The sequence below is a fragment of the Dufourea novaeangliae genome, unplaced genomic scaffold (assembly GCF_001272555.1).
Source record: "Dufourea novaeangliae isolate 0120121106 unplaced genomic scaffold, ASM127255v1 scaffold761, whole genome shotgun sequence".
NCBI classification, from domain to species: domain Eukaryota; kingdom Metazoa; phylum Arthropoda; class Insecta; order Hymenoptera; family Halictidae; genus Dufourea; species Dufourea novaeangliae.
Genome location: NW_015374639.1, coordinates 13,159 through 38,834, shown reverse-complemented (window position 1 = coordinate 38,834; position 25,676 = coordinate 13,159). Strand labels below are relative to the sequence as shown.

The window sequence follows — 25,676 nt, the reverse complement described above, 5'->3', positions numbered from 1 at the left end:
CCTGACAACAGGAACTTTATTATAGGATTTAGTTTTCACTTTACCCATTCGGTTAAATACCGCGGCGTCTATTTGTTCGATTGTGTCGGTAGGCCATGCATGTAAGTACTTGTACTATTTCACGGAGAGAACACACGATTCGTGGAAGAGCATTTGGAACAAGAGATAACCTTAAATTGTCTGTAAGTTCTATTTACGGTTAAAGAGAAATCACAACAGAGGAGTTACTCTTTCTTGAGACAGACTCAGAATGAGAATGTAAAGCTTATAAATTAAAATAGGAATAAAAATTCTTGAAAATAAAGAAAAAACATTTGTTTTGCATTTAGAATAGAGAGGTTTTTGTTGGGATTAGGTTTACCCAGCACACGTATTGGCTACTGTTACTTTTCAAAACTTATATATGTAAGAATTTAATGGAAGAGAATTGGCTGAAATTCTCATTGATAAAGATATCAACTTCTACTGCTGTGATCATTCGTTGCATAAGATAAATAAAAAAAACTGTACGTTTTTGAGGAAAAAACTGACTTTTAGAGAACACCAAGTGAACAATACAGTTGAATAAGTTGTTCCTACATATTAATTTATAGTCATACAATGTAACTATATAGTCATACAATGTAAACTAACAATGATAATGCAAGATATTTTAAAGTATTTGAAATCATGAGTAAATGAGATGTTTCATAGCTTGTATCAGATAAATCTGCAATATTTGAGTATCCGAATACCAAATATACAAATCTTTCTATACACTTATTTCCTGATTAAAATGTACTGGGCTGTCCCATAAGTCCTTGCCATTTTCAACCAGTTTTATTTTTATTTTGCATTTATGAAAACTTAATTTCTATTTTACGATATAATCACCGTCATTATCAATAACATTCAGCTATCTATTGTGGACCTGACCCCCCCCCCCCGCCCAGAAATGATTGAAATATGTATAAAAAACATTCGTCAGTTGCTAAACTCTTATGTTATAAAAAATAAATACTTGAGCCGAAATGCAATACGCAACGCAACTAATTGTAAGTACAGTGGACTCATAACTATATTGCCATGATCGGGGCTGTAGGGGAGTAAAATGGCAATGAGTTCAGAGCTCCCTCCATGCTAAGTTTTATCGTCATAGCCTCGACCTCAGCGCCTGCGTAAAAGCTGGATCGTGCTGGTGCGCAGGCGTACGCAACGTGGTGGGAGAGCGAAATTGTGTGTTCGAAAGTACGTGTGAAGGGGAAGTGCCTCGCATGGCAATATGTTTAGTGGCAATATAGTTAGAGTCCACTGTACAAAAAATACAATACTATCATCATTACGTTAAAGTATGAAGTAAAATTGTATTAGAGTTAAGCTGTTTAATTATTACATTGTACTTAACTAATAATCTTGCAACATCAACTGAACGGTTGGATGCAATTAAGGAAACTAGTGTTCGAGAATGTGAAAAATATTTTTACAGAAAAAAACAGCAAATTGAAGTTTACACTAAATATAAAAGTAAACACAGCACATCAAATTCTTAATTAAATAATATTTAATAAATACGGGCGGCGATACTGTTTTTGCACCCGGGCAGCCGACAACCCAGGAACGGCCCTGCTCGCACATTCTGAAAGTTCTCGGGCCTGCTTCGATTTAAATATGAAAACGTTCGAAAAACAACGAACCCGGAAAGGCATTATGGGACAGCCCAATAGAATTTCATTGCGGAACCTTGGGTTCAGAGGTTATGAGAGCCTACATAATACTTTGTAAGTTCAAAGGGTAATGTAAATGTAGTTAGTGATACTGTCAGGATATAGATCAGATAGATCCTTAATCATATTTGATGAGGATTGTGTAGGAAATCACTAAGTGTAGAAGAGCATTGATTTAAAATATACAGATATAATGGTTTTGCAACAACAATTACTGTGGCACAATGGTTAATGGAGCAGTTTTACTTATAAAAATGAATTAAACATAGGTAATTTAGGTGAATGAATGATACACATAAAAAACTAGTCTTCACAAAATGTCTTACTTTGTACAAGGCGTATTTAGTTTTTCAAAAATAAGAGGTTTTGCAATGTGAAGTCATGATTTTTTCAGAACTTTCAAAATCTATCCCTTTAATAATGAAGAATATCGTACTTTAAAATGCAAGTAGTAAAAATATTCATTTTAAAGCAGTATTTTTCACTGACATTCACCGAATTGCTTTATTGCTACGCTGTTAAAGCGTGACTATTGAGGTACATAATAGTAATTATTACGAAAATGAAGTATCAAATTGCAAAATGACGGAGAAACCTCTCAATATCTTTTCACATGCGTATTTCATGAATGCTGCCAATCCCATGATTTCTAGACACACTGTAGAAAGAATATTGCAATATTATTCAAGCAATAGAATTATAGGAAATATAAACTCGGTATATACAAAAGATACTGAGATTGTAATAGTTGAAATACAGTAGCAAAAGGAAGTTGTCAAGAAAAATATTCAAAAAACTTCACCATTTGGACACTGACAAGTGAGTCACATCAAGAGTGTAGGAAAAATACGCAGTGATATTTCAGAAATGACGAACACCTTAAGAGAACACATCGAATAATAGGGATTGTGATAAACTGAAGTCAAGAAGTCATAGAGATACGTATCCGCATACTTATGCAAGGAAATTATGGAATTTTACGAGGACTTACTGAATACTATGCGGAATGGGCCTCGCAGAGATTTTTACGAATCGAACCAGATCTCCCCTGAAAATACCGCATTGAAAAAGCCTATTGATCAGTTATTGTTTTTGTTTGTTTTATCAAACATGATGCTACAATATTACCGAAACTCATATCTCTGTCATATAGGGAAATTGTGTCTGCTTTTCAGTTGTGCGGTGTGAATGCAAGTAAAGCACATACATTTAAACATACATCAGTATTTTTAACATATATTTATGTAGCAGGCACGTTAAGGTAATTGGGTACTTTTCCAACAGTAATCTTCTTGCTAAATATGAGGTTGTCCTAAAAAGAATTGCGGTTCTTAACCTCAAAGTTAAATGTAGTGTAACTCGACTCGGAATAAAATTTATTAAACGAAATAAAAACCAGTAGAATATTCACATTATGGACATCGATTTGTATTTCGTTCACAAAAATGTGTAAGTAGATTCTAATGGCTTTCAGTTCGATTCATAAAATGTATTCGGAGTTAAGTTACAGTACATTTAACCTTGCTATTAAAGACTGCAATTTTTTTCCAGGTGATCTAATAATAGAAAAAAAATATCAAGTTATAATGTAGTTCTACTTAACGTGCCTGCCAGAGAAATTTGCTAAAGCAGTGTTACTCACTGAAAATTGAATTCATATTTACAGCAAATATTGCATAATATTCACAAAAAATTTCTATCATACAGTTCTTTTTGACCTCTGTTGTCAATTTTTTATTTACTTTGATGTACAGTGTGGACCACTAATTGTGTCCATATAGAATGTCTTTGCTGTTTCAAACAGTAGACACAAAATTGAAGCTATAGGTGTTTCTAGTTTTGAAGGACACTTAATATACACTTAACAGCTTCAATATTACCGGTGGCATCAGGGGTATACAGGGTGAACCACGAATCGTGATCAGTAGATATCATTAGGTGTGTTCGAATGTACAGAACGAAATGTTTACAAACAGTAAGCAAGAGCTCAACATCGGAACGCGTACAATGGCGTAGCATACGATACTCTTTGTAATATTACAGTTCGAATAGTTCTTTAATCTTTTCTCGACCCAGATGGAAAGAAAAGTGACACATGTATGTTATGATACTTACCGAATTCGTCTTGAAATCCTCTAACAGATAGACGTATAAAAATTATAGGTGTATTTGCAAAAAATTGAAGGTGAACTTGAAAAATCATAAAAAAAAGAGTTCACAAAAAATTTGCTATAATCACGTTAAAGCTCTCTTGAAACCATGCTATACCTGATAAAAACATTTTCGATCGGACTGCTAATGACAGAGTAATCTACTGATCACGATTCGTGGTTCACCCTGTATAAAAGTCATCTTCATTTCTGGAGATTGAGTTATTATTTTCTGATACTAGGAATTAGACAGTAATAAATTCTGGTGAAGAAAACATTAGCGTATATATGTTATGAAACTTGCAGTGACTGAGATATTTAGCATGTCGATTTTAAAAAGATATGGAGTTGAAGATTGTGACTTGAATTGAAAGTTAAAAGATTGTCCCAACTGGAAATCAAGGAATTGTGCATTAAACATTAAATATTACAAAAACTATAAATTTGAGGACAACCCTACCCTAATACTTTGTTTTATTAGAATTTATCGCTTTGTAAATTTCTACCCTTAAAATATAGACATTGCATTTAAAAAAACGAAAGACATTTGTATCTCCCTGCTGGTTCCATTCACAATTAAACTGTAATCACTATAATTATGTGTCCCACAAAACCATGAACCCACGTAGCTTCATTTTTTCCCATTGTTTGAAATAATTTAGGTGCACACAGTTAGTTGACAACCCTGTAATACAATGATGATGAAGGTGCTAGGAGCGATAAATAAGCACGAAAATTTTTGATATGTAAAATTTTGGTGAAAGAAAGTATCTGAGCAATGAGTATCACTCGAATAATTATAAGAAAACACGAAAAATGTGCACCTGTATGGTATGTCGGTGAGATTCGACTGACTGTGTGAATGTGGCACTCGGGGTGTCGATGTAGTATCTCGAACACCGCAGACGGCTAACTCGTGGGCAGATCCGGATAGACTTCGATCGCTTCCTCTACGTTTACCACCGGCCGTACTACCTACAGCATGTTGCAAAGTGCTAGGCGTTGTGGTCGAGGTGGAAGAAACTTTCTTCTTGGCTTGTCCACCGAAGACAAAAAACCTACAACATTAGGTACAACTATTTTCCCCTCTCCGTTGAATGAATTAAATTTTATAATTTTAACTCGACATCACTAGATTTAGGATTTCATGCACTTATTTCACATACGATTGTCTAGAGCACAGTACACTCAGATATTTAATAAACTTCACGAGTTATGACTACTTGTATGTTTCAAATCATACAGGGTGTAACAAAAATCTTGGAGGACCCGGAAATGGGAGATTCGTGAGGTAATTTGAAACACGTTTTTCCTTAGCAAAAATGTTATCCGAGGCTTTGTTAACGAGATATTTACGAAAAACCCCAACCAATCAGAGCGCGAGTCTGCCAGCCGAGTTCCCGCAGTAACGTTGGCTACCAATTGCAGCGCGTAGTCAACGTTACCGCGGGAGCTCGGCCGGCGGACTCGCGCTCTGATTGGTCGGGGTTTTTCGTAAATATCTCGTTAACAAAGCTTCGAGTAACATTTTTGCTAAGGAAAAATTTGTTTCAAATCACCTCACGAATCTCCCATTTCCGGGTCCTACAACATTATGGTTACACCCGGTATACAGGGTGTCTCAGCTAACTTGATCACCTCGAATAATGACTTAACGGTGTACTTAACGGTGAAGCTTAAATGGCATCAAGGGGCACATTTTATAAGGTATGTGCTTTTTTTGTGGGTGGAGGCATTTCAGAGATTTCAAGATCACCTTAATTTTTTTTAACGAAATGACCTAGTTTTTGTACCATAGATCGATAGAGTATCAAATTCTGAATAAAAGTGTGTTGACCTTCATACGTCCTAAATCTAATAGTTAACGAGATATTTACAAAATAATCACTGTTTTGAAATCGCTGTATTGAAGTTGAGGAGCATCAGTTCGTGCACCTCTAGCTTCCAGATAGTAAGTACGTATTAAAAATTATTTGGTAAATATCTCGTTAACTATTAGTGTTAGGACGTATGAAGGTCAACACATTTGTACGCAGAATTTGATACTTTATCAATCTATGGTACCAAAAATAGGTTGTTCCGTTAAAAAAAATCAAGCTGACCTTGAAATCTCTTAAATACTTCTATCCACAAAAAAAGCACGTACCTTATAAGATATTCCCCGTGATGCCATTTAAATTCCACGCCTCAAAATTTTCATAACATGCACCGTTAAGTAATTATTCGAGGTGTTCAAGTTAGCGGAGACACCCTGTATAACTATGATAAAAGTAAAAATATTGTCGAATGGCAACGAATGAAAAATCGCATTAGACGGTTTCAAAATGGTAAAATATTCTTGCGAATCATTTATATGCTATGTGATATACCCAAAAATACACCAAAACATTTTTTTGATAATTTTTAAATAATTTGCGAATGAAGAAGTTAAATATATGTATAATACACAAGAAAAAGGTACTTGAAGCTTACCTCTTTTTTTGTAAAGGCTGCACACCAGCTGCTAAGAGGTTTCGATATTGATCAGAGCGAATAAATCTAGGATAACAATCCTTCTTCAAAAGTAGCGTATAAACGTGCTCAGCAGCGGAATCGAATGTAAATCGGCTTGGATGTCTCATTTCTTGATGGACTTTCTCCATTGTCTTCCCATCAATATTTATTTCGCAGGGGGCTCCAGGTGCCAGGAATTCCCTAAAGGAGCATTGTCAAATAACATTCATTTCTATCAAATTCTGTTTACTTTTTATCTATTACACAACATGTGATTTATCATACATACTTGAAGATTTCGTTGACTTTATTGTGTATTTGTGCTTGAAAACTGTGTCTTAAGTCCTTAACTGCCAACCAAAATCGTATGTTCTCGTGACTGTACTCTTTCCTTAAGTAATTTGTGAACTCTTGCAGACCTGCGTCAGAATACATCAAATTTAAACATCTGTCCTTCCTTCCTACGTTGAAAGATAAATAAACTAGACCAAATATGCACAAACAAAAAATACTAGATTTTTTGCAAAGGAAAAATAAGTTAAGCAAGCTAAAATAAAATTAAGTAGATTAATAAAGTTTTTAAAACTGTATGAAATTTGACCTATTTCCAAAGTTATCTATTTTAGTACCTTGACTGCCTTAAATAGACTTTATAATACATTTCTGAATTCCTATATTTACAGCACATTTTTCGTCAGAATAAAGATTACAAATACTTGGGATAAAATTGAAGCAAATTCTCAAAATCAGAATTTTCAGTTTTGACGATAGTGCGTTTAACTGACAAAATGTAAGTATATTTTGTGACTCACCCGTGGGATCAGACATTAACTCCTCCATCGATAGAGCCCAACGTTTAACACGTTTCTCCGTTGGAACTTCCACTCTATAAAAACGAAATATAACAAATTAACAGTAAATACAGTTTCTTACTGATATTAATATCTGTAACACAATTAATTTTTTTTTATACTGACACGAAGCTGTTTAGTTGCCAAAATGTTTGATCGTCGGTGATCCAAGGATTGGATGGTTGCGGTTGTACAAACATTGGGTCATATTCGACATACGTCTCGAAGTACGACTTCAAATTCTCAATTGCTGTCGAAACTTTTATTCTTGTGCGTGTTAAGCTGTTCTCCAAAAAGGCCACCTAATTTTAAAGTAAATATATTTCTATAAATTCTTGATACATGGTTGCGTTACAACGATATGAAACACATTAACTTGAACGAACTTAAAATTATATTTTTTTTCGCTGATAGATTGTTAGACATTTGTGTATATTTCAATAAAACACATATTTTTTATTACTGATTTCATCGAATTCAAGACCATTTTGCACGTTACTAAAGCAGATTAGATGATTACATTGTATATGATAGTAATATATACAATTATAATAGTATACAGTAAAACCTCGATGAGTGTTCGGAGGCTTCTCTACACTGACAAGCAGAGATCCTCAAGTGTAACGCTGACTTTTTAACGAGGTTTATTACAGTGGTAGAGCTTGGAATTCTGAGGCGAATAATATTTGTTTCAGCCGTATATGACCATTAGTTTATAAAATATTTAACGTTCAGGGCCGAGGAGCCATCGAATACTTATCGAGGATTTACTGTATATCCTTAAATTCAATTCGATTCGATTTTGTTGCAAGTGAACATTTTCCGGTTGAAAGTTCTAGTTGGAAAAAATTCAAAACCCTAAAAAATGCTGAAAATGCAAATTTCTTATTGAAATTTAGAAGCGACACAATTCATATTTCTACAATAACAACATATTACCATAAGTATTGTCCTTAAAAGTTTTCGGATATTTTTGTTAGGTGTTTAACACAATTAAAAACATTCTCAGCTTTTTTTTAGAATTTTGAATTTTTTCCAACCAGCATCTTCAACCGAAAATTTAGAGAAAGTTCTCTAACGCTTACCTCAGTATCTGCAATACATGATACTTTTTTTAGAATGTCAGTATGTTTGTGAATAGGAAAAATGCAACAATAACAATTTTAATTCATACATTATGTCGTGACACAAATCGTACATTATTACAAAATAATCCGAATTACGTCGCGTTTGGACTTATTTCCACCGGGAGAATCTCTTCAATTTGTTCGTAACACTTTCATAAAAGTATATTGAAAAATGTAATGGTTCAAATTTTCTATTTCCGCACGATTCCTCGTCTGCTTACTTTATAATACCGAGATATTCAAAATTTTCTCTAATTTTCTATTTTATACTTTAACAATGTGATAGGATATTTCTCGAAAAATTGCTCGAGGAATAAGAAATCAAAAACTTTACTTTTTTTCGAGAAATTCTCGAGAAAGAATTTCTGAAAAGAAATACTAGTCGAGTTGGTAACCACTGTCGACAAAGACAGTACGTGACTGTTTATTGTCCTGTTCATTTTCACCGACGCGGTTCGTTAAATGAACGACAAAAGATCGATATGGATAAAAGAGGAAGTATTCACCTCGCGCTGCAGGTCGTTTAAGGTACGTTTGCGCGACGGAGGACGCGAAAGTCCTGGACGAAAACGCGTGGGCACGGGCGCTGTTTCAAGGCTACTGAGACAACCAGGCGGCGGCCTGTAAACCCTCCAAAAGGCTCGTTCTTGGGAATCGCTCACAATCTTGTCCCCTTTTTTCCGCTCCTTCGAGAGTCGCACCTGAGTCCACAAAAGTAACACCATTTCAAGGAGTCACGTGCTCGAATGTGCATAACTTCAATTGGACAATTTCAACCCTCGCGTGACTGACCGTTATGACCGACGGCCGGGTCACTCGTGATCCGTACAAGTCTAAAAATTTGTTTGTAACTTCTGAAAGTATTCATTTTTCGACCCATTTTTGTTAGGACTTCTTTTCTCTATTTGGCGAGCGCTATCTATTCTTAAAGTTCTGAACCCTATTTTTGCACCACTCTGTATACATATACAAGGGTGTCATTTAAATCAATCCCCGTGATTATCTTCGAAATCGTTGAGGATACCTAAAAATTCTTTAGGTAAAAGTTAAATGGTTTCGAGGGGGAAATAATTCTGTGCGAGTAGTTTTTTTTAGGTGGATCCGTAGAGGACATGTGAAGGTCAAATTTGTTTTTTCAAACGGAATCATATATGTATTTTTTAATGCACTGGTTGATCTTGTTCGTCGTTCCTTATAAAATTAGAGGGAAATATTATTCCATTGGAAGGACCAAAACTGTGATCAGCAAAAACATTTCTCTTGGTTATATTTTTTTTTAAATAATAAAATAACTACGATAGAAGGATCAGTGAAGAAAATTTATTTTAACAAAGGCTTAATGTGATGTCTATCAACTTCGATACATTTCTGTAAACAATAACTTATTTTTCATAGTCAATGTAGAGATAATAATAGTAATAATAGGTGATAATGGATTTTTCGTACTGAAGGTTACATGAAGGTCATACTATTACAGATCATTGGATTGGTCTTGATCTCAACTATTACTTCACGATGATAAAAATATGTAGTCCCATTAACAAAAACATCGATGACCTTGAAATTTCGAAAAGGATGACCTTGAGAACAATTTTTTTATTATCACAGTATTTGCCATCTCCAACCAAACAATATTTATATTCCTCTTACATTTTCGTCTATCTTCAAAAACAAGTGAGATATTTAACCATGTCAGACTTGAAATTTCTTTTAAGAGTAAAAAAATGTTTGATTACACATTTTAACTCAATAGATTGTTTAGATAATATTTGATTACACATTTTAACTCAATAGATTGTTTAGATGATATTTGATTTAAAAAAATGTTTTTTAAACATTCTTAAAAAAAGTTTGTTCAATTCTGAATTCACTAGATCTACTGAAAACATTCAGAACATGGAAAAATTCAAATTTATAAGAAAAATATGGAACTGCACCACACTGTATCTAAGGCTTTTTGTTAAATTATAAGAAACTTCATGTACACAGATCTGACCACCAGGTCTAAAAGGGATGCTCAGGTTAGGTAGGACACTCTGTATATGTATAATATAACATTTTTATATTTATTTATAAAAATTTGTAAAAAGTAATATATAATGTGCATTTTTATAGAAATTGTTTTCTGTTCATTTGTTGGATACATTCTCTTTGCTCGAAACAACGTCGAGGTGAAAAAACGACGAGTGACGCAGCCATAGTCATGCGAGAGTTAACACAACATATATATAGGTGTTTTCGTGAAAATCAATTAGAAACGTCATTTTATCGTTTCTTGTAACTCTTGTCGCAAAAAGGTGCAGTAAATCACATGTGCAGTAAACGATTAAATTATTCACCTGTTCCTCGGCTTGCAGTTGTATAATATCCCACTTGTTCTGCAGGTTCCTACGTAAGCTGCTCAAAGCTTCCTGGGAAAGTAAAATCACGTGATAAGAGAAATAAAGTACATATCGTGGCCCGAGTTCCTCAACTGTTCTAGCTCCATTTTAAAAAACATTTAGTTAATCAATCTACGTGCGTCTGATTTGTTCAAAGAATACAAAGAAAATTCAACCTAGAAAACAACAAATATTCTTTTAAGTCTTAACTCCGAAACTTTGAAAAAGTAATGTTTTTTTGACGGTTGTATCTCCAAATACTAACAACAATTAAACATTCATATTGATCAAATTTTGTTAAATATTGTAATAAATAGATATTCAGTAGATGATATTATAGTGTGTTTAATTATTTTACTACTTTCCTACTCCTATAATATTAAATTTCGTAAACATTAAAATCAGTTTTCTCGGTTTAGAAACTAGTGAAGATAAAACAATTAAGGACTGGAGCAACGATGTACGAAATATTGAAGGAATAAAAATAAACCGAATTTACGTACGATCTCGTAATCCTCAAGAGCATGGCGTTGCTTGTTTCTTAAAGTTCTCTTAGCCAGATAAATCGCATACTCCACATTATCAGGGGTTCTGTGTTGCCATGGCCAATAATATGGTGTCTATATATTAAGAAAGATATGTCTATACTTTAATGTCTGAACAGTTAGAGTATCATAAAGGTACACAGAGTGGTCCATAAGTCACTTTACCAGTTCGAAAATTTAATAATTTCAATAAACGAATATATTTTACAAATACGAATAATAATTAAGAAACAAAAATTTTTATGCATTTTTAAATGTTAAAGTGACTTATTGGCCACCCTGTATTCAGCTTACTTAATAAATCCTTGTATTGGATGTGTGCAGAAGTAACGGTCGTCGCATCTATGTATATTGATACTGTAATTATATTTTATTCGACAATTCAATTTTGAATTGGAAAATTCCATTTTTTCCAGAAAGATTGCATAATGTTATGGACAGTAAAAAAATGTTTTAAGTAAGAAACGTTGTATCAATTGGTCAATATTAACTCTTTTAGGCTTAAAGAAACGATTTTATTTTACCCCTGTAATTTGCTAACAATTTATCATTATCACTTTTTATTGCCTTCTATCGTCATATTGTAATTGAATAAGTACTAAATAAACAAATTTTTATGGAATTTGAAAAATTATAGTTTTTTTTGTTATATAAAAATCCTCTGAGTTTTTAACAATTGCATCCTAAGAGTCGCTGATCCTCAAAGGGTTAATAGAGAATTTCGACGAAAAAGTGACCATTACTTCTGTCTACACTTGATATTTGGTATTTTAATTGTTCATCTTTATAGTTGTAATAACGAAATCAGTATTACTGTTATAATCATAGCTTATTATAAACGGATAAATCAACATTATACCGCAAAGTTTATAATCTAAATAAAATCTTTTTACCAGTGCTAGGAGAATTAATTAAAAAATAGGTAATTATTGCAAAAATGTGTAGGTTACTATCTTGGCCACAAAAGGTTGGGTACGAATGATTTTATCAATCTTATTTTATGCAATAAATATTTTCAGTACTGTAGATGTTAATATAAAGTTATGAAAATGGCCCATAATGTATAATATTTATGAAACATCACATTTTCTTTGTAAACATCAGGTATCCCGATACTTATGGTCGAGAGTGAATATTGACTGGAACTTTCTGATTTTAAAAAAGGGATGCAACCTTCCTTAGGCAATATGGGTCGTTGACGACCCAAGTGACTTCCCATTTTTCCTGGACATTCATCCTTATTTTCATTTTCATTGAGCAAAAATTTCAAACATTTGACCCAACGAACGATTGTATAATGTGGTAGAGACTGTTAAAAATCCCAAAAAATTTTCTGATTTTTTCGAAGTTTCAAATAGTAAACAAAATTAGGTTCGAACAGAAACGACCTAATATGCCTAGAGAACGTGAAGAATGATGGGTTGAGAATTATAGTGGTATAAGTCAAAATTTAAAAAATTTGAGTTAATCCTATTTTAAAAATCTTAAAGGCATCATCTGTTTACATTCATAGTCAATTAAAATCTAACTTTATTCTTTACAGTGGTGTAAATTCACCTTATGTAAAAATAAATTTGTATTCTTTTTGTAACTATTTTTTTATTGTACGTAAAAATGAACAGTTTTGCTGTGATGGTACATAAAATTTTAAATATCAATGCTGTTGTCTATTGCTTTTCAATACCAATAAATATGAGACATGTACATTCCTGAAAAAGAAATTAATGAAAAAGCTTTACTTCTTAAAAAAGGCAGTCATTTTCTTCTGTTGATAGATATATAGCTCACTTTTTCAGAAATTATTATGGAAATAACATATAAGATGTGTATGTTGAATTTTTATAAACAATAATTCTGCATATACAAAAACATTTTTTAATTTTATTCACTCTTATTTATTATTTGTTCCCTATTTTTTTACTCTTATTTAACAGCTCGAAGGTATGTAACCCTTACATTTTTACATTTTTCAAATTCCATGTACAAATACATTCTATCCCGGATGTTTGAAACAAATCGGGTGAATAACCGTTCTATTCTTTGCCCTAGGCTTCGTTCGGGGAAAAAGTGCACTATAGAGTTACAGGCGCACCGTGGCACCTGTTAAAAGAAGGAGGTCGTGGGAACATAGACCACATGACCACTCAACTTTCCCTTTGGTCAGCTCTTTTCCAATCAATAAAACAGATGCAATACGGTCTAGCTGGCTTAGCTCGTTGGGAATATAAAAAGCCCTTTCCGTTCTGCATCGCTTGTATCAAACTGACTAACTCTAGTTTTTATTTTTCATTTTTTCAAATTTTAGCGCCAAAATACTTGGTTAGCGCTTAACTTTTTATATTTGAATTTCCTTGATATAATTGTTTATGTAATCGATCACTTTGATAAATTAACAGCTCGTCTGTGAATATCAATGTTCGTCTGACGTAAAACACTTCTTAGTAAACTTTTAATTTGTTTAAATTTATGAAATTTAAAATTCAATAGGAATTCGTTATGGACCATTATTGAACATTTTAAAAATGTTTAATGTAACGTTTTGTATGTAGGGAAGTTTGGGTAATATTTGTTATCAGAAAATACTGTACATGGGAAAATGAAAGAATATTTGAAGATATATTATATTAAATCAGGTTGGTTAACTCTTATGGTACCTTATAAGTTTTCAAGATACCGTCCAAAAATACCTTGGAAACCATGCGATTTTTGAAGTATCTGTTAAAATTAATATGTTTCTCTTAAAAATGAAGATATTTTCACGTTTTTTCAAAATTTTATGGTTCTTATTCAGCAAACGAAGTTCCACTATATAAACTTATTTTACGAAAATAAAGTAATTTTCGAAAAACCCACTAACCCTATCGGTTCCAAGGTACTAAAAGGGTTAAGAGTAAGAATAACGACAGGACCAATTTGATAAATTTTCGGTTAGAAAACCAAAATAATATAAGATAATAAAATAATACAAACGAAATAAAATATGCATTATACAATGTAAAACCGGAAGTCATCCTAAGCTGTAAGGCAAGCATTATGAATAAATAAATAATAAAACATTAAATCATGTTGGTAAGTCAGTTTTCTTTACAGACTTGCAAAAATATTGAAATTTCCAATGGTGTGGTGGACTGTAATTTGTGGGTCACTGCTTTCCAACAACTATTGTAATATCCTGCTTCTTTACATTTTTATCCTTATTTTTATACAAATTTCTACAGTGTACGATGCACACAGAAAATTATTATTCTGTCTTTAAACTTATGAGTCTTGACGAAAAAACTAAGCTTCTCATCTAAGTTGTTGTTTACGAGTTTTTAAAAAATCTTGTTTAATCATTTGATGTAACTACATTGTACATTTTGGGAAATTACTAATATGTTATTCATTTCTTAACCTCGAATGATTCCGTTAGGAAATTGTTAAATTTCATATAAACGATTAATAAAATAGTTCTGGGCATAAATTTCGACGATTTGTTTTCATCCATTCGATCTTCTTACAAAAAGTTTTTAAACTTCATCGAACGTTTTTGGCAACCTGTGCAAACACAGTATCTATGCAAATACATAATGATAAAAAATTATACTTGATGCCAAAACAAAAAATTACCTATGGATTATACAATATTATTATTAATAATATTACTATAATATTAACCTTTAAGGGTAATTGCATAAAGGCCACCCAGTGGCTTATCGTTCATTAAGAATTAAAACAGTATTTCTCAATTGAAAATTATTATAAAAATTCTACTAACTCCAATTATTTTTGTGATATTTCAGTTTTGTTGACATTCATACTATTAGTCTCAATAAATATACATTTTTCTTCAGTTATTCGCGTTATATCAATTCAGGTTAGTGTGTTACTCTTTCATCCCTTTTGCCCTTTTTGGCAAGAGCAAACGAATGTACGTGAAATAAATGTGACAGAATGCTTCATAAAAGTTGTCTTGTTTTTCTTATTATTCTACGAAATTGCGTCAATAAATTTTATAAGCTCTCTAGATGAAAGTTAAACTGAACCATGAGTTTATTCGAATCCCCTAGTCCCCCAATAAGATCGCATCAGTTGGTTCCGAAAGTCAGATCTTATGGAGTAGTTAATACGATTTTACGATTCTTTTCATTGGCTGGCGAATCGCTTCCGCCTTACCCTGTCTATTATTGGCCAACGCCACAGAATGCTGGGGGTAACGGTGCGACGACGAAGCACAGCCTTATGAGGAAGGGGGAATATTATCAGTGTTGCCAGATTGTGCAATTTATCGTAATTTGGGCGACTTTAGTCCTACAATTGCAATGAATTTTTTCGAAGAAATCCCAAGTCGCAATTTGGGCGATTTCGAATTTATATACAAGGTGAGTTAACAAGAAGTACTATCTAAAATAACTCGGTAATAATTGATTGTATCAAAAAACGTTTCATTGAATTATGTAGCATTTTAAGGGATGCATCGGATGGATACAATTTGATTTTATTATATCTTACTTTTTTTTTTTAGATATCAAGGTGACTTCGTGGTTTCCAAGGTCAATGCATATTTCTTTTAATAGCACGTTGTTGCTAATGAAAGGACGAATTCAATGACCTATAGCATGATGGTATTAAAAAAAAGATGCATTAACCTTGAAAAATTCAAGGTCACCTATATAACTAAAAAAAATCAACACATATAATGAAATCAAATTCTATCCATCCGATGCGTTCCTTAAAATATAATTCAGTAAAGCCTTTTTTAATACAATTAATAGGTCATGAGGTATTGTAGATACTATTTCTTATTGACTCACCTTGTATATACATATATAATTTATTATACAGGGTGAGTCGCCGAATTGTACCACCTAAATTTACACACAAACTACTTGTGTAAAAAAACGTTTCAAACGAAATTCGTTTGATATCGAGCAGGACATATAATGGGATAATTAGTTTTTTAATGTTTCGTTTTTTTATCGAGATATGAAAGTGACTTTGAGCTTTTGTATCATAATTTGTAATATTTGACATTGCGATTCGAAAGAATATTGAATACTGAATGAAAAACTACTAAGGTATATGGGTCCAAAAACTAACAATTACCGAGATATTTTTTAATTAATCTTTAATGTAAACAAGTCCTGTGTCAAGCAGACAATTGCTGTATGGACTTGTCATGCACAGAAGTTTAATTATCCTTCACTGAAAAATATCTCGGTAATTATTAGCTTTTGACCCACATACCCTGGTAGTTTTTTATTCACCATTCAATATGCAAAATGCACATGCATTATTGCACTTGCTAAAAAAATATGGTCATGAAAATGTAGTCCACCTTGAATCATTGATCTTTTTCTTGTAACTTTTTTTTCTAACTTCAACCAAAGAAAGACTATACAGAGTGAGTCAATAAGAACTACTATCTAAAATAACTGGTTGTACCAAAAAACGTTTTAACGAGTTATGTAGCATTTTAAGGAACTATAATATAATTTGACTTTTTTATGTCTTATATTTTTTCAGACATCAAGGTGACCTTGAGTTTTTCCAAGGTCATTGTATATATTTTTTAATACCATCGTGCTGTAGGTCGTTGAACTCGTCCTTTTACTGTCAACAACGTGGTATTAGAAAAAAAAATGTATTGACCTTGGAAAAACTCAAGATCACCTTGATGTCTAAAAAAATAAGGTAAAATCAAATTGTATCCATCCGATGCGTCCTTTAAAATGCTACATAACTCATTAAAACCTTTTTTTTTATACAACCAATAGTTAGAACAAAAATTAGAACAAAAAGTCGAATGGTTCAAGGTGGAATGCAAATTCACGACCATATTTTTTTCGTAAGTGCAGAAATGCATGTAACTTTTTTTTTCTAACTTCAACGAAAAAAGAATGCATGGCTTGTTACAGTTGCGTGATTCACCATGTATACCATAAGACCCTAATTTCGTCATATACAGCCGACATTGTTCACACGTGTGCACAGTCACTCATGTACCCACGACTACAATAGTTATTCGAATTATAGGCTTATTAAGAAGAAAAATACGGTACCTGAAATCTATACAGAGAACTATCATCCTTTACGGTGAGTGTCTTGGAATCATTTACCGGGAAGAAGTAGCCATACTGGCAGAGTTGATTGGCAATATGGACCGCCTCTACTGTCAACATAATAATTTACTTGTACATCCACGAAAATCGTTCAAACAATAGAAAGAAAAAAAACTTTACGAAATCGTAATTCAATTATATCGCATGCAATGGTCTTGAATTCGACAGAATCATGGTCTATTCTTCGGTGACTAATAAAGGGCACAAACATCTAGAGCGGTGCAAGCTGTTTCAACATAATAAAGGCACGTTTAACAAATTATTGTTTATTTAACTGTTAGAGGTATGTCATTTTACTACTTTGTCACTGTTGACTGCGAGAATAACTTTATTTTAATTCTATTGTTTATAAACCTGTATATAGTCTGCATAAATTATTTAAAGAATACAGTGCAGAACATTTAATAAAAGGCGTATATATACAGGGTGTTCACGGTAAATTGGACCAGCGTTTTTCTCGTAAACAGTAAGTACAATGGACTCTTACTATATTGCCACTAAACATATTGCCACGCGAGGCACTTCCCCTTCACACGTACTTTCGAGCACACAGATCTCCCACCAGCACGATATAGCTTTTGCGCAGACGCTGAGGCCGAACCTATGACGATAAAACTTAGCATGGAGGGGGCTCTTATCTAATTGCCATTTTACTCCCCTACAGCCCCGACCGTGGCAATATAGTTAGAGTTCACTGTATTTCAAAAAAATGGAAGAGAAAGAACTTATAGCATATCTTACTGGCAACATAACCTATGTCAATTTTTTATATTTACATTATTTTTCCGGAAACGAAGGTGACCTTCAGTTTTTTAAATGGCATGCTATATGTTTTTTAATGTAATATGAAAGAGTGGATCAAGAAAAATTCCCTCATATCTAACACAATGACTTTTAAGGTCATACAAGGTCAGACACAAAAGAAATATAATAAAATCCCATTTGATAAAAACTAAAGAAAAATTATATTTACTGCAAATTACATTTAATCAATATAGCATGTGCCGTTCTGTTCGATGACCTTTCTACATTCCTCCGGTAGCTGCATAATCCCGCGCTCATAGAAGTTCTGAGGTTTCTGGGTAAAGAACTGATCCAACAACAGAACGAACTTTTGCATCAACCTAATATTTACTAGAATGTTGCGACTACAAATTGATAAGACTAGATGTCATGTTTAATACGACTTCCATTAGCAAGAATGCATTTCTGAGCTCTGTTGATTATATTCCTGGTACTTTGTGCTAATTTTGCATTGCATATGGATGCACAAGCGTTTTTTTTTTTGTATGTCGTTCAAATCTCTTGGCAATGTAGTATAAACAATATTTATAATAAAAAATCCATGTGTGGTTCTCTTATTATTGACGTTGCATGACCTTGGAAGTCAGTGTGTTACATATGAGTGAATTCGCCTTGACCCACGCTTTTATATGACATTAAAAAACTATAACATTTCAGTTAAAATTGTGAAGGTCACTTTCGTTTCTCAAAAAATAATGTAAATATAAAAAATTGGCATAGGTTATCGTATTGCCAGTAAGATTAATGTAAGTTCTTCCTTATTCATTTTTTTGAAATATTTTCTGTTTACGAGAAAAACGCTGATCCAATTTACCGCGAACACCCTGTATATATAAAATAACATGAAATTTGCAACTAAAAATATAAAGCAATTACTGTATTATCATACATTGTTCATACATCTATTTTTATAAGTGAATGTTGATCGCAAAATTATTAACGTTCAAGCGAGTATACTATGTATACTACTTTTGTGGCGCGCTTTTTGAAGTGTGAGTTACCTTTGTATTACAGTTTACACACGTCCATTCTCACTTATACTATTATTATTACTTTGTGTCATCTGTAATTCTGTTTGCTGATATACAGGGGAAAAACGCATTTATGCACTGAGGTATTCTGTAATAAATGTGTTTTAGAAAGTGAACGGTGTATAATAGGATAAAACAAACTATTTTAAAAGTTTACCACTAGCATAGCTAAATGAAGTAAGGTAATAGAAGATTACCACTGGTATAGATAAATGTTATACTAGTATAGTTATATGAAGTAAGGTAATGGAAGGTTACAACTGGTATAATTGAATATTATACTACTATAGTTAAATGGAGTAAAGTAATGGAAGGTTACCACTGGTATAGTTAAATATTATACTAGTATAGTTAAATGAAGTAAGGCAATGGAAGGTTCCCAATAGTATAGTTAAATGCAGTAAGGCAATGGAAGGTTGCCACTAGTATAGTTAAATGAAGTAAGACAATGGAAGGTTCCCACTAGTATAGTTAAATGAAATAAGGTAATTAATGGAAGCTTACCACTAGTATTGTTTAATATTATACTCGTATAGTTAATTGAAGAAAGGTAATGGAAGGTTATCATTAGTATAGTTAAATAATGTAAGTTAATGAAAATTTGTATTACCCAATGTAGAAAGCAAAAAATTATTTTTAAAAAAAAGGAAGCTGTGCAAGTACTATTTGTACCCACTGTACATTTCAGCCTTGTGTGTAATCAAATTTTTATGTTGGAATATCACGTTTCTTGATTAAGATTAACCTAACAGATGTTAAAATAAATCCAGTAATTTATTATGTAATTATTCTACAAGAAGTCCCACTCAATCTTAAATATATTTCTAGATTAAATCGAATAGGCAAAAAAAAATACACTAGGAATGCATTGTTTATTATACTGATGTAACATAATTCATACCCAATTCCATGCTTTTCAAAAAGCACTGTTTCTCAAAATTGTAATATTAGATCATTCGTTCTTATTAATGAAAAGAAACATTTTTACTTTTACAATATTTTAACGTTAATATCAAGTTAAATACAATAATTAATTGTAGTTATCTATTCAATAGTTTTCTAATGAACATATTATTGCTATGGATGATTGTAAAACTTTTTACTACCATCTGTTAATTATACTACAATATAATTATAACGAGTGTTTAAAGTTATTTACAGTATCAATTACGGTTATACTGTTTACAAATGTTTACAATCGTTTAAGAAATTTGTAGTTCAATTCGGTGTATAAGAAATAAAATAAAAGTGTAATGTTGATTAATATAAAAAAATTGATTTTATTCATTTAGATTTAATTCAGACAACAAAATTGCAATTATAAGAGATTTAATATAAAATTACAAGAAATCTGTAGTTTTAATTTAGTATTTAAAAAAATGAAATAAAGGTGTAAGGTTGGTCAATTGTCAAAAATTGATTTTATTTCTTTAAAATTAATTCAGGCAACAAAATTGCAGTTGTAAGAGTTTCTAAGGGATCTAATAAACATGTTAGTACATCAAACCTGATATAATTCAGATTTTTCTTTTCCCATTGTATAATGTATATTTCCATATTTTTTTACATTCTTTCGTAATATTTTATGTATTACAAAAAACGAAAATCTCACACTTATTGTAAATATATGAATCAGTATTCATAAATATTTATCACAGTTTAATTTTTAATGAAAATTTATTGTTTAGAATTAACATTATATTAAGGCAATTATATTAAGTTGGCTAAGTAGTTTCATTTGGAGATTCCAGAAACTGTGTTACACACTACTACACTGAATTATTTACAAGATTATCTCGGGAGGTATTTATTCAGATACAAAATAAAATTATAAACCGTTCCATTCCAAATCAAATGAAATAATTTATACGAAAATCATTTTGCTACAACGTACAAATGTTCAAAAGGAATTGCTAGTCTAATAAAAAGACATTTTATTTAGATAATAATTATTCTTAAAATATTTTATTTATATAATATGTAGCTAACTCTCTAATTTACACAAATAAATGATAGTACAGTATAAAATAATGAAAATAAAGAAATTAACTTAAAAAAACCATTTTAATTTAACGAATGAAATAATTCTGTATAAATGATAATTGCATCAATTATTTCCTAAACAAATCTATTCTTTGTGCAGAATCATTTACAAATTTATAAAAGTCACAGAAACGTGGCACACTATAACAAAGAGAATATTGTATGCACTTAACGAGGGAAATGTGTTTGCTCTTTCGTGGAGACTCTATTAATGTAGCAATAAAGTAATAAAAATTCCTTACAAGGGATATGTGCGAAGAGAAACACGCCGATTTTTCTGTAACTTTTCTCAATTGTTTATGGGACCTGACAAAGAATTTTGCTGTACTTGGCTGGTACCACCTTTAGACTTTAAAAAAGAAACCACCCTTTCTATCCGAAGTGCACCTTTTATTTATTCGTTTATAACTCATAAACTACAAAATATAACGAAAAAAAAGTTTTGACAAATTTTATTTCGTTTTTCGTTGTCCATATATTTGTAGAAAAAAATTTTCAAAAAAATATTTTCAAACATTTTTTTTTAATTTTTGTGCTCCTTGTCGAAACATAAATTCTTGTACGTGCTGTTCCTGTTCTCTAGCTTCCGAAATAAATCAATAATCTTATTCTGCATATGTTGCGTGAAATTTTGATATAATATTTCTTTGTGCATTCTGGTACTATGGTGGAATGTTCGAATTGCGTGAGAATGGTAGGTACACGATGTATAGAATGTGTGTGAAGCAACATGAAATGCAACGCTGACTAGAATTTAAAATAACGCAGTAAATAAACACGTATGTATGTGCACTTTCCGTATGAAAAATTTATGTATTCGCTGCATTGTCATGCGTGAGATGTACACACTATCTACATATTGCAAATGTGAATCAATCGTGGAGTCTTGTTCTAAAAAAATCACCACAGTTCGACGAATCTTCTTGAATTAAATGATATTTACAAAGTTTAAAACAATTTTCTATTTGAAACTTAAAAAAACGATATTAATATAAATACTCCAATAGTTCGACGAATCTTATTGAATTAATGAATGAATGAAACTTAAAAAAAAACGGTATTAATATAAATACCACCGAATTTATAATAAAATCCAATTGAAATCAAATTCCATATATGTAACAAGCATTCAGAATTCGAGGTCCCATGTATGCCCATATCAGTGACGGCGATACATTTGAATTGTATCGATATTTGGTATTGATACGTATTGGTACCCAGAGTATGGTTACACACATGTATATCGGGAATGAAATGTCGATACTGTCGGTATCGATACTTGCAACTAAATTAGAAATAATGAAATCCAAAAATGAAAATAAATAATTTATTTAAGCAGATATTTACTAAGGCATATTTTCAGGTAACAGTGTGGAAAAGAAATCGACCAATCACAAACTTTATGGGAAGCTTGGGATTGACCCATTTCCGTTACAGCAATTGCAGCGATTGTATCGAAATTTCGATATTTATGAGTCAAATATCCATACTGGAATACATCGCCACATTAAATATCGATACAGAATTAGGGCTGTTCTAAATATTCGAATAATTCGGAGTATTCGGATTATGCGAATATTCGAAGTGATAAAATTTTGAATTGTACTGAATAGGAATTTGAACATAACATATTTTTTCACACTTTATCGTGAAATTCTTTTCACATTGGCCTTTACAATTATTTATTTTTCAAATATCTACTCGGTACAATCCCAAATGCAAGCACTTCTATTATTCCAATCTTCAAATACATAATACGAATACTTTATACTATTCGAATATTCAAATATTCGAATACTCCGTACTATTGTAATACTCGTACCATTCGAATTGTTCAAATTATTCAAGTTCTTCGAATAAATTATTCGTATTCGAGGTTGTTCAAAATATTCGAACATTAATACTTACAGTCCTACAAAAAATATTCAAAATATCGATACTGTATCGCCCATCACTAGCCTATATAGTCTGCAAACAGATCCATTTCCTAAAAAATTACAACATATACGACGAAACTAATTACCACACTAAAGCAGCATATCCATCGTCAGCACAATGCATACTCTAAACACTGAATCAAAGTAATACGAATGAAAATAAATTAAAATCAAAATAAACCGTTTCAGACGGGTATAATGTTTCTCTCCATAATCCTGGAAAACGTGTCACACATCAATAAGGTTCGATACAACGGAAATAAATTGTAAATTGCAACGTCCGCAGGAGGGGGACACAGAATTCACGAATTGCACAGCCACACGGATTCAGCCACGTGTCATTAGAGGGGGTGCCAGGAGACAAAATTGAACTAACATCATCATCATAATCATCATCATTATCATCATCATCATCATTATCATCATCATCATCATCATCATCATCATGATCATCAGCCAGATATAGAGACGTGCATTCGAAATTTCAGTACCTGATTCCTCGATAGAAAGCCGCTCCATCAGCCACTCGATGAGATCGTAACCTGCAACACGCAGGCAGCCTACTGTAGTGTCCTGGCCGTGATGGCCGGTTACGCTTACTCCACAACGCAGGTACCGTTGACACTCACCCATGAAAGCTGAGGGGATTGAGGTGAGAAATTGTTTTTGGCTGCGCACGGGCACCCCGTTCTCAGGGTCTTGCATCTCCCGCACCAGCCCCTCCATCTGGAAAACAATACCATCGATGGATTTAGGAATAAACCGATACCGTCAAGGTATCGATGCTTTTACTCATAACCAGGGATGAATCGATCCAAGTAAATACAAGTAAATAATATTTAATAATTCTCTAATACTTTCGATATAAAGAGAATACTTAACCTAACAAAAATTTAAAATCAAGATACTGATGATCGTGCTAAAGAGAAACGGGTGATGAATGCGATTGATTTTGAAATAACGTAGAACTACATAGGTATGAATCGATACAAGTAAATACGAGCACATTACTCGATATTTTTGTTTCGATACTGACTGGTTTTGGTATCGATACGTGCGGTTGCGATACGAAGTAAGCATCGAAAAGAAGTTTGACGCATGTGATTGTTTGTAGCTAGCTGTATCTGCCGATCTTCTACCAATGAACGGCCTTAGATCTCGTCCCATGCGCGAAACGAGTTTATTCTTACGTGGAACGGAGTTTAGTCGGGGGGGGGGGGGGGGGGGGGGGGGGTACTTGCCGCCCCTGGACGGAAAAAAGTGGCTTTTGGCCCACTCTACATGAAATTGGATTTTGCCCCCGCCCCCCTCTTCAGAGTTATACAATTGTTGTGTAATATTTAATATTGCAGTATAATTTAAATCACGACCTATTACAAAACGCATACATTTTCAACAATTTATGAGTTTAAAAACAAAATAAAGCGTGTTTGGCTACGTACAGCCTTTTTTACTGTGACTATCGATGTGTTAATACTGTTTGCCCCCCCCCCTGACTACGCCCATGTATGAGTCCTTCAATTCGAGTTTTCTTTGGTTACATCGACAACGAACATGTTGAACTCTCTGATGTAAATGTCATATACCTTATCGAAGGCGTAAGGCCTATGAACACGTGGCTCCTTCTCCTTCTGTTGTTGATTGCTAGAGGCCTCCATCGCGATCGAGGTGGCCCTCTGCGACGCTGGCAGGAGCTGTGACGATATTGATGGCGGAGGGGGCTGGGGAGCTGGGCCGGAGACGGGTCTACCCGAACTCCATGGGGCTCTGGCCCCATCCCATCACTCCAGTCACCCCCGCACGCCCACTAAAACATAAGAAAGAAATGATCGTTTTAAATATATGCACATACACGTTATGAAAGTATGGGCCTAATAAAGTTGGAATGGTTGGAAAATCGGGATAAAAAAAACCCCGAGTAATGCCACCCCTACTCATTACTGATTAGTCTAGGCTGCGGATTTTTATGCAAAATAAAACATTCTAAAGTAATTTATAAAGACAGGAGCAATTGTTGAAATTTATTTTCCCTCTTAAGCATCTTATTGGGTTCAGAATAAAATAGAAGACTCGTTGGATTCGATAAAAGTGTTGTTTTTTATTGTATTTCACACAGCCCTATAGGCTATGAATGCATAAAATCTACTGATTACTGATAGCTTTTTCTTCGGGGAGTCGAGTGCCGATGCACTATCATACCAATGGGGGCGAGCCGAAGAATGGTTTATCACTCTACGCAAGCTGATATGGTGGTGTGCAGGGGCCCCTCCGGAGTTGAACTTATGACCTTCTTTTCCACCCGATCCAACTTTATTAGGCCCGGGCCACTTGGAGGCACGAGTGTACTCGGTAAGGGGTGGGAAGTCGACAGGATCGGCCCATTCTACCTAATTGTTTAGAGCTACAGTAGACATTCGATTCCCGCACGAGTCGGGGCTATAAAGGGCTAAATTTCCAGAAACCGTGCAGGAATCGGTGACCAGTTACTCGAGCGCTTTCCCCACCACTCG

General features: G+C 33.0%; 1 protein-coding gene across 1 annotated transcript; it reads right to left on the bottom strand.

The window, feature by feature from the left end:
* Positions 1–4,677: 4,677 nt before the first annotated feature.
* LOC107193205 (regulator of G-protein signaling 7) lies at positions 4,678–24,967 on the bottom strand (the record flags this gene model as incomplete). Its single annotated transcript, XM_015582609.1, has 12 exons — positions 24,753–24,967; positions 23,796–23,892; positions 23,658–23,708; positions 17,292–17,401; positions 11,209–11,325; positions 10,664–10,735; positions 8,831–9,025; positions 7,324–7,499; positions 7,159–7,232; positions 6,636–6,765; positions 6,326–6,547; positions 4,678–4,911 (listed from the first exon to the last, which is right to left on the bottom strand). Coding segments are annotated over exons 1-12 (1,550 nt in total), but the record flags the coding sequence as incomplete, so codon positions are not given.
* Between the last annotated feature and the right edge of the window lie 709 nt (positions 24,968–25,676).